At 53.1% G+C, this 10,911-nt stretch overlaps 1 protein-coding gene across 1 annotated transcript in view; it reads left to right on the top strand.

Moving 5' to 3' along the window:
* The window catches only part of midn (midnolin), a 12,855-nt gene extending 2,300 nt beyond the window's left edge, over positions 1–10,555 (top strand). The window contains exons 3-6 of the mRNA XM_042342873.1: positions 4,987–5,373; positions 6,844–6,970; positions 7,350–7,664; positions 10,047–10,555. Coding sequence (XP_042198807.1) covers positions 4,987–5,373; positions 6,844–6,970; positions 7,350–7,664; positions 10,047–10,309 — 1,092 coding nt within the window. The 3' untranslated portion in view covers positions 10,310–10,555. The remainder of the gene's footprint in view (positions 1–4,986; positions 5,374–6,843; positions 6,971–7,349; positions 7,665–10,046) is intronic.
* Positions 10,556–10,911: the final 356 nt, after the last annotated feature.

Genomic DNA, 10,911 nt, shown 5'->3' with positions numbered 1-10,911 from the left:
TGCACCCATCAGTTAACCTGTGTTGTGTGTGTATGTAATTGTATTGTGTGTGTGTGTATACGTTATTTTATTGAATGAAGGAAGTGGATTTTAAGAATGGAATCTTTTCCTGGGAAAATAAATAGTATTTACAGGGAGGAAGGGAGAGGAAGAGGGGGGCGGGAGAGAGAGGAGGAGGGGGGGGGGATATCTGGCTTTTAACAGCTGTGTTCCATTGTGCGTGTGTGTGTGTAGACAGACTTCCAACAACCTGACACAGGCTGTTGAAAGGCTGCCGTGAGCCCTGACTGTGTGAGATAACCACAGCTAAGCTCCCATTTCCTGACCCTGGACAAGTATTTTTATGGTGGAAATCCTGTGTTCGGATTGCAGGGGGGAGAGAGAGGAAGTGCTCTTTCTAACCGTATTCCTTATCAGTAACTGGACACCAACCGACTTTTAATGATGACTCTCGCGCATTCACTCTCGCGCAGACACATACTCACACACAAGTCAACCAGCCCAAAGGAAACACACCGGAGCAGCACCCATCACTCTCCTCACCAGCTAACCTAGGACAGGAGGATGCCATTCAGCCCCTCAAGCCCCCATTCTATGAGATCATGGCTGATCTATGCCTCAACCCCCTAACCTCGATGCTTTAGTAATGGGATCTGTGTGCGGGTTGGTGCAGAGGGCCGGCTGGCATTGACAGCTGGGCTTTCTTTGAGATATTGGAAATGTTTCATTGAGTCTGTGGGGGTGGGGCGGGAGAAAGGATCAGATTCCAGGGAAGGTTCAGCTTTCTATTGCAGCTGATGGCTCCTTCTCTCTTCCCCCCACCGCCAGTCTATTCTCCATCTCTACGTAGGCACCTGGAGAAACTCATTTTCTATTAGCGTCACAGTTAACGTCAGCCTGAGGAGGGGGGGGGGGGGAGTGGGTGGGGGACGCTGGGTGTAAGGTCTCACCTGAGGACAGCGCCTCCCATGACACTGTACCTCCACTGCCCCCCCCTCCCACACACACACAGCTCCTCCTAGACTGAGCTGAATGCCCCCCCAGCCCCCACCTTCCGCATGCAATTAACACAAGTCAGCAGAGCCCAATCTGGAACCTAAAGATTGTCTATGCGGCTAAATTGACCTTAAGTGCGATTTACCATCAGAGTTTCCTGGCTGGAGCAGAAGGGGGGGGGGTGTGTGTCATTGACAAGGCCAGAGAGAGCTTCTCAGATCGATCGATGAAAAGGCTTCCGTTGCAGACTGGTGGATGTACTCAGTACAGTGCATTGATTCATCGAGAAGCTGAAGGATATGATTTCATTTCACATCCAAATGCTCCTTCCTCTCTGCGGCCTTTTTAAATAATACAGGGATATTTGTGTGTGTGTCCATTGTGCTGTTGGCTATTTTTAGCAGTCGGGGAGAGAGAGCGAGAGAGTGAGAGAGAGAGAGCTGGAGAATATGAATGAAAAGCTGAGCTTGTGTGTGTGTGTGTGTGCGCGCGCTGTATGTGGGCAGGCAGCGGAGCAGTCTGTAAGCTTTCTTTAGCTAATGATGACTGGGAAATAGGGCACTCGACTGAATCATGCCATTTAAATAAGAGTCGGTAGCTTTTAAATTGCTCGCTCGGAAGCCAGGGTTAGCAACAAGCATACATACGCACACACACACATACCGCTCAGCGCACACACACACACCGCACACCCCAAAAAATACACGCGCACACACACACACGCGCCCCAGGCCTGATTCTGATCAATGTAAATTCTCTGCTGATGGTAAACAGCAGCCTCACTGACGTACGTCGTTCGCTGGTAGGAAGTGACTGTGTTCAGCAGTGAATCACTGGCTCTTCTTCCTGCCCCCAACTTGGTCTGCTGACGGCTATACAGAACAGCATCCTTCCTCTCTATCTCTCTCTTTCTCTTCCTTTCCCTCCCATCCTCTCTCTCGCCCCCTCTCTTTCTCTCTCTCTTTTCCTCTCTCTGTCTCCCCCCCACCCCCACCCCGAGCCCATTCTTCCTGTCCTGTTAGCAAACGTCCTGAAACACCCCCCCCCCCACCCTGAGTCTTGCTGTCATTTGTCCCAGAATTGGACAAATGAATTGCTTCCAAACCCAGGTTAGGTGGAAGGAATCTCTCGCCATTTTACACCCCTTTTAAAATTGTACTTTTTAGCCTCGCTCACTGTCTTGAGAGCAAATCCCCCCTCACCCCACCCCCCTGCCCTTTGTCTGATTCTCTCAATGATTCTCTGTTCAAGAGCAAATGAGATTGATTTGTGTCAGGAAATAATATCTGGGGATACAACACAACACAGGGTATAGTCTGGGACACGGCATGTCAAGTGATGGCCAGGATGGTGGAAGGTGAACTCCATGGACCTTAGTCTTCTTTCGCCGAGTAAATTCTCATGTGACTCAACGGCCTCACAGCCTAAGAACAGTTGGAATTTGAGGTCTCGGCCCTCTCCCTAGCTTGGGGGACGGAGACTGTTCCCAAGACTGTTCTAATTTCCCTCCCTCCCACCGCACGAAAAAAACCCAAGCCAACAGCAGCCTTGCCTTCAGTTGCTGACGCTGAACAAACCCTCTGTGAGGGCAGACAAAGCTGTGGATTTTTCGAGCTCCTTTGTTCCCTCTAATAATAATCTGCTCCACCTCTCGCTCAGCCACACACACACACACACACACATGTCAATGCACGATACGGGCTGTGTAATATTAACTCAATTACCATCAACCACACTGAGAAAACAGAGAGAGGAGAGAAAGACACACACACACATATGGGGTGGGGGGAGAGAAAGAGACACACACACACACACACACAGGGGACAGAGAGAGTGACACACACAGAGAAAGAGGGGGTGAGGGAGAGAGAATGGGAGAGAAAGAGAGGGGAGGAAAGGGGGGAGACATAGAGAGTGGATGGGGGAAGAGAAAAGAAAGTGAGAAATGGGGGGGAAACAAGGGAACGGAGGAGGGGGAGCGAGAGGGAGAAAGGGAGGAGAGAGAGGAATGAAGCCCATTCCCATTCATTCTCCTGTGAAGCTGTGCGTGAGGCCTATTGAAATGCTCTGTATTGTATCTGAGAGGCTCAAGCCTTTTGTCGTCTCCAGTTTTAGACCCTTTGAGGCAGCTATAAATGGCTGTGGGAGAGGAAGGTGGTGGGGGTGGGGGGTGCGCCTGTGAGATTAGCTGCTTTTGTTTGTGTGTGTGTGTGTGTGTGTGTGCGCGGGGGAGGCTATGGTTTGGTTTTACCTGATCTCAGGCCGCCTCAGAAAAGGAAATCGTGCCAGGATCTTTGATATTCGCTCCTCTTTTGTGAGTGAAGTGGGTTGGACTGATCAGGGGGACCTGAGAGAGACAGAGACACAATGGCCTGGTTCTGTGTGACTGTGTGATTGGCAGTGCTGAGCGTGAGCGACTGTGCGACTCAGTGACCAAGTATGTATTGTATGTGCGTGTGAGTGTTTGGGTGTGTGAGAGTGACTGTGTGACTGAGTAAGTATGTGTTAGTCTGGGAATGAGTGTGAGGGTGACTCGGTGAGTGTCTGTGTGTGTGAGTGACTGTGTGTGTGTGTGAGTGACCGTGTGTGTGTGTGTGAGCGACTGTGTGTGTGAGAGAGTGATTAGTGAGTAACAGTTCGACCATTTAAAAAAAAAGGAAATGAAATGACTGGTCTTTGTGTGTCTCAGGTTTCAAAGGGACAGAGTTTAGCAGCTGATGGTATGAAGAGGCCAATATGACTTTCAGAGATGGGGTTGGGTGGGGGTGTGTGTGGATGTGGATGTGGGTGTGTGGGTGGGGAGGGGGTGGTGGCGGAGAGGGGGTTGTCTTTTCTTATCGGTTTGCAATATCCTGGCCCGAGATCTGTTTAACATTGTTTAATCACTGGGTTCCAGTGCCCTGATGTTTTAACAGCATGCAATTGGCTGCCGCAGTCCGCCCACAAAGTGCGCAGTCACTACACTTTACGGTGTGTCCTGTGAAGCGCTTTCAGGCGTCTCAACTTCCGTGATCAGGCGCTGTATCAAACTCCAGGGTTATTATTATCATATTGTTTGCAAATCTGACTCTCGCAGCTGGAACCAGCCGGGGAGGGGCAGGTCGGGGCTGGAATTTCAGTATTGTTTCAGCCTGACTTGAGGAATGAGCACTGACACGGTGGGGGGGAGGAATGTGGTCCTAGTTTTGCTTTGAAACCTGGTCTCCCCTTTTATTGAGGTTAGCTCGCACCTGCAGCACCCCCCCCCCCTCCCTCGAGTGTCCAACTGCTGGGGGGTGGGGGGGAGGGAGGGCAGGGCTGGGAGATGGCCTCGGGGTGGGGGCAGTGGATTATATTTCCCATCTCCAGCCATCTGGTCTCAACACTCAGTCAGTCAGTCATTCAGGGCCCCTGAATTTCCTGGTGCCCTCAGCCTTCGGAACATCCAAGGCCGGGGGTCAAACGGGATATTTTCTTGTTGGTTTGGGGGGGGGGGGGGTGGGGGGGGAAATTGTGCATTTTTAGTCGGGAATTTGGGTCACTGGTTTATTTTGAGAAGTGTGCGAGGGGGAGGGAGTGGGAGAATGTGTGTGTGTGTCTATGGGGACGGGGAGTGTGTCGGGAGGAGTGATTGACTCACTCTCACACACACCCATACTCTCACACACACACACTCTACCTACGCACACACACACACACACACACACACACACACACACACACATGCACAAAACAAACACGGGACTGGTTTCCTAAGCACAGCTGTGTGAAGTGCAAACACAGCGAGACGGGGAGAGCGAGAGAGAGCGAGTGCCTCGACGTCACAAGCAGTCGCCATTTCGCCCACAAAGCACACAGTCACTACACCTTGCGGTGTATCCTGTGGAGCGCTTCGAGGCGTCTCGAAGGCGTGATCAGACGCTGTGTCAGACACCGGGATTATTATTATTTATTAATATTAATATTATTGTCACTCACGACGTCACATTTTCTTTCCCCCTCTCGTTTCAGGTCAATGACTTCCTATCGGGACGGTCGCCTTTGACTCTGGCTCTGCGTGTGGGCGATCATATGATGTTCGTGCAGCTGCAGTTATCGGCCCAGCAGGCGGGGGGGCAACTGCAGCACCGACACGTGATCGCCAGTGGCGGGGGAGGGGGAGGAGGCGGGGGGCCGCGGACCTCCTACCACAGGCCCGGCCCCGGGCCGGCCTCGAACTGTAGCCACACGCCGGCCTGCCCCAGGCCTCCCCCCGCAACCTCCCACCCCCCCACCCCGACCCCCAGCCCCAACCCAGGCACCCCGACCTCGCTCACCGCCGGCTCCTTCACTTCGCACGGAGCCCGGACGCCAACACCGAACCCCGGCCAAGATGTAGCCTCTTCCTCCTGCGCTGAGGTGAGTAGCCGGGTCCCTCGCCACCAACTCCCCGAGTGGTGGATTATACACCGGTGTGTAGTGTGTGTTAGTGTGTGCCCTGCTCTGTATCCCCCCACCCTGCTCTGTATCCCCCTGCCCTGCTCTGTATCCCCCCACCCTGCCCTGCTCTGTATCGCCCTTCCCTGCCCTGTATCCCCCCACCCTGCCCTGCTCCGTGTCCCCCACCCCTCCCTGCTCCACCATTAGCGGTCAAGCCTTCAGCCTTTCTGAGAGAGAGAGACTGTGTGTGTGTGGTTGTGCGTGCGTGCTCAGGGATGCTATCCTGTTGTTGTGTGTCCCGTCAGAGAGAGACGAGGGGGTGGGTTGGTGGGTCATGTCGGTGATGAGATCCGTTGGCCTGAAGGATCTTCTCTCCCTCCACCACCACCACCGCCCCCTTCTCACCTCGAACGTGCTCTATGAACCGACTGAAAGCTTCCACGCTTGAGATATTCCATGTGGGAGGAAGCGAGAGGGGGAGTTGGGTACAACTGACCCCAGTGACCTGCTCAGGAAGCGCCTGTTACAGTCAGCAACGGGGAGACATAAGCAACATTGAGAGCTTATCTGTGAGGCTGTGTCTTTCCTGCTTCCTGCCCCACATTCCATCAGCGGCCAGCGATCAGCAGGCGACAAAGGCCCTCGCTCACTCACGCGCTCGCTCACTCACTCACGCACTCACTCACTCACGCACTCGCTCGCTCACTCACGCACTCGCTCACTCACGCACTCGCTCACTCACGCACTCGCTCACTCGCCTCGCTCACTCACGCGCTCGCTCACTCACTCATGCACTCGCTCACACACGCGCTCGCTCACTCACGCACTCGCTCACTCACTCACGCACTCGCTCACTCACGGACTCGCTCACGCACTCGCTCACTCACGCACTCGCTCACTCACGCACTCGCTCACTCACTCACTCACGATCATATCCCCCCCCCCGGGGGGCGAGGGGAGGAGGAGGTTCGGGGGGTGAGGGATGGGGGTGGGGAAGAGAGGAGATAGATAGAAAAGTGCCTTTTTGCGTGTGGTAAAACAGAAGGAACTTGCAATTGATTTTTTTTTCGCCCACGCCATTGCGACTGATTTGACACGATGTCTTTGAGATTAATTCCTCTCCTCTTGTTCACCTCTTTTTCCCACCCCCACCCCCTCTTCCCCTCCCCCCCCTCCCCACACACACACAAACACACATACACACGTTTCAGTTTGATCCCTGTTCAAATCCCTGACTATCCAAAGCCTTGAGACGTCCTCCCGACGTGAAAGGTGCTGTGCAAATGTTGCATTGTGTGTGTGTGTGTGTGTATATAGGAAAATAGGAACAGGAGGAGGCCATTCAGCCCTTCGAGCCTGTTCTGCCATTCTATTATATCATAGCTGATCTGTACCTCAACTCCCCTGATCCCCCGACCCCTAACAAACCTCTGTCCGCTTACGTCACAGGGAGAATGTAGCACGAAAACTCCGGCTGCCGCTGGCACCGCGACCAACAGCAAGAGTCGCAAACCGGGCGCCATCATCGAGAGCTTCGTCAACCACGCCCCCGGGGTCTTCTCCGGAACCTTCTCAGGTGAGAACCGGACAGCTTGCCCGTTTGGCTATTTGTGTGGTGGTTAGACAGGCGGGCACCCCAGGCAGGCGGGCACCCCAGGCAGGCGGGCACCCCAGGCAGGCGGGCACCCCAGGCAGGCGGGCACCCCAGGCAGGCGGGCACCCCAGGCAGGCGGGCACCCCAGGCAGACCCATTACAGAGGAACGAGAAGGGCCCTACTGTTGGATAATGCTTATTATATTGCCTTTTTGAAGCCACTGTATTGACTTGGCAGCGAGTGCAGTGCAGTGTGTCCCAGGGGATGCTGTCAGGTGTGGGCCACAGGTAGCAAACACTCAATACAGGACGTTGTGTAATAATGTCCTCGTGTCTCTCTCTCTCTCTCTCCCCAATCCAGGCACTTTGCACCCGAACTGCCAGGACAGCACTGGGCGTCCCCGGCGAGACATCACCACCATCCTGCAGATCCTCAACGACTTGCTGAGCGCCACCCGGCACTACCAGGGGATGCCACAGTCCCTCACCCAACTGCGCTGCCAGAGCCAGTGTGCCAACAACGCCAACCACGCCAGCGCCTCGCCCGCCCCGGCCCCCTCGCCCTCGCCCGCCGCACACGCCTGCTTCACCAAAACTACCTCGGAGGAGCCAGGGAAGCCCCCGCTCCACTCCCTCGTCCAGTGTCAGAGCCACATCCGCATGTGCCGATCACACGGTGAGTTACCCTTCCCACCACCACCCATCACCTCCCCCCTGCCGGGAATGGGTTAATGGTCAAAGCTGACCGTGGTGAAGTGTAGTGACTGTGGTTCGACTCCAGTAGTAACCTTGGGCAAGTTTCTTTACTCCACACAGAGCCTAATAATAATCCTCCAAAACCCAAAACAATAATAAATTGGTCATTTTCAATCTACAACACTTTGTGGGACATTGCTGTGCGCAATTGGCTGCCGCGTTCGCCCACAAATATACAGTCACTTCACTTTACAGTGTGTTCTGTGAAGCGCTTTGGGACGTCGAGAAGACGTGAAAAGCGCTATATCAAATGCAAGGATTATTATTATTATTATATCAAATGTAAGGATTATTATTATTATTATAGTTAGTTTGCCAGGCAGCGCTCTCTCTCGATGGCGAGCCATGTGGTTTCTTAACTGATTAAGAGTCCAACACAACAACTTAATAATAATAATAATAACAATCCTCACTTTTGATACAGAGCCTTATCGCATCTCAAAGCGCTTCACAGGATACGCTGGAAAGTGAAGCGACTGTGTATTTTGTGGGTGAAACTTGCATTTATATAGCATCCCAGAACGCTTGAAAATTTAAAAAAATTTCCAGCAGTTACCCCCCAACACACACTCTGGACTCCCCCCACCCCCCAAGCCTTGGGTCTTGCTAACCTGCGCCTAATACTTTCCGGAATTAGGTAAGCAGGGTGCATCCCTCCAGCGGGAGAGAGAGGGGGCACATTCCATTCCAACAATCTTATCTCTGGGATTTCCGTGTGGAGGCGAGATTCATGGAATTGGTTTGGAGTGAATTGTGGGCCAGGACACCGGGAAGAGCGGGGTGGGGGGAGAGAGAGAGAGAAGGGGGGGGGGGGGGAGAGCGAGAGAGAGAGGGGGGGGGGGGGGAGAGACAGAAACTCAATTGACTCTTTAACATCCACCTGGTGATAGCCTGGGGGCTGGGAGTCGGGTTTCTTAGTGGAAGTGCGAATGGCTCCTCGCACAGACGTGCGAACAAGGAAGAGAAAGTGGCTCTAGAGAGGGAGAGAGAAAGGGGGTAGAAAGAGAGAGAGAAAGTGGGGAGAGAGACCGTGGGGGAGGGGGAGATTTTAAGGAAGTAAATAGTGTTTTTGAAAAACAAACTATTTCAGGGCTTATGTCTTAGCTCCTCACTTGTGTGTATGTGAGACTGTGTGTGTGCGTGTGACTGAATGACTGTGTGTGTGACTGTTGTGTGTGTATATGACAGACTGTGTGTGTGTGTGTATATGACGGACTGTGTGTGTGTGTTTATATGACGGACTGTGAGTGTGTGTGTGTGTATGACAGACTGTGTGTGTGTGTATATGACGGACTGTGTGTGTGTGTTTATATGACGGACTGTGAGTGTGTGTGTGCATATGACGGACTGTGTGTGTGTATATATGACGGACTGTGTGTGTGTGTGTGTATGACGGACTGTGTGTGTGTGTGTGTGTGTGTATGACAGACTGTGTGTGTGTGTGGGTATGACGGACTGTGTGTGTGTGTGCGTGTGACTGGGGAGGAACAAAGACTCTCTCTCTCTCGTCTGGTTGCTGGCAGATGTCAGCAGCCTGTGGGAACTCGCTTCTCTCTCTATCTGTATGTAATCCGCCCACACAGCGGGTGCGGGGAGGGGATGGGGGGTTGGGGGTCGGCACATCTGCGTCAAAGATGGCTTGATGAGGGGGAGGAGGGGAGGGGCTGTGAGGGGGTGGGTGGGGGCGGCAGGAAGATGTGTGTGTGTGTGAGAGAGAGAGGGGGGTGGGAGGGGGGGTAGTGAGCACAGTGTAAGGTCAAGCTTTCACCTTGTGGTTTTTTTTACCTTATTTTTGTGCTCTGCTGAACGACATTGTGTCTGACATTGAAAGGAACTATTTAGTTAGCAGTTAATTCCATGTACCTCCCCCCCCTCCCCCCCCCCCCCCCCTCTCTCTTACACACTCTGTTGCTCTATTATGCAACGCGCAGGTTGAGAAAACAAATCAAATCTAATTTCTCTCTTTACGCAATAAATAAATCACCCGAATCAAATCCGTGGGGATGTCGCCGGGCGCAATCGGCTGCCGCGTTTCGCCCACTAAATACACAGTCACTACGCTTTACAGCGTATCGTGTGTTGCGTGCTCTGAGACTTCTCTCGACAACATGATAAGGCGCAGTATCAGATCGAGGATTATTATTGTTATTGTTTATAGATAACAAAAAACATTATTATTCATAGATAATAATAAACATCATTGTTATTAATAAACAATGATAAATATTATTGTTATTTATAGATTTATAACAACAATAATAAATAATACTGACCTCTCTCTCTTGTCTCTCGGGACGGGCAGGTGACCGGCTGAGGCAGACGGAGAACAGAGCCACACGCTGTAAGGTGGAGCGTTTGCAGCTCTTGATGCAGCAGAAGAAGTTGCGGAGGAAGGCGCGGCGAGATGCCAGGGGGCCGTACCAGTGGCTGCCCAACCGCAAAGCCAACCGCACCAACAGCAGCTCCAGTCTGTCCAGCGACAGCAGCTTGGACTTGGACTATGAGGATTCCCTGTGGAAACCGGAGGTCAAGGCCGACCTCAAGTCCGGCTTCGTGGTGGCCTAGAGCGAGCGAGAGAGAGAGAGAGAGAGAGAGACACTCGTTACCGGACACATCGGCGGATACAGAGGGCAGGGGAGGGGGAGCCTGAGCCTCAGCCCAGCAGGACTTCGTTCGAACCTTTTTTTTTGTTTGGGGCGAGTTGGGGAGCAGGGGGGTGTGGGGCGGGTGGGGGGGTGGGGGGGGGCAAGAGAAAGACGGAAGAGGGGAGGGGAAAACAAGACAACCCCGAGTGCGAATGCCTGGGAGAAAGAGAAAAGGAAAAACTCGGAAGAAACCAACCCGGAGAAGGATTGCAAAGAGGAAACGAGTGTGAAAAAGGAGAGAGGAGAGAGCTCGCCTATCCAGGAGTTCAGAACTGTACATCCGTACAGAAAAAATACCCCACACCCCCCACCCCAAACACGCACATGGCACACACACACCATGCACCCCCCACCCACCCCCGCACACACGCACACGCATACACGCACACGAAGAAAGAAAAAAAAACCTTGGACGCTTCTCTCACGAACCAACCAACAGCAACGTCACAGTTGGAATTTTCTGCAGGTGAAGTCACGGGATTGGACAGCGAATCCGCTGACTGACGCCATTAGTGGTCGGAG

The sequence above is a fragment of the Callorhinchus milii genome, unplaced genomic scaffold (assembly GCF_018977255.1).
Source record: "Callorhinchus milii isolate IMCB2004 unplaced genomic scaffold, IMCB_Cmil_1.0 Scaffold21, whole genome shotgun sequence".
Classification (NCBI taxonomy): Eukaryota; Metazoa; Chordata; class Chondrichthyes; order Chimaeriformes; family Callorhinchidae; genus Callorhinchus; species Callorhinchus milii.
This window is presented reverse-complemented; position numbering and strand designations above follow the sequence as displayed.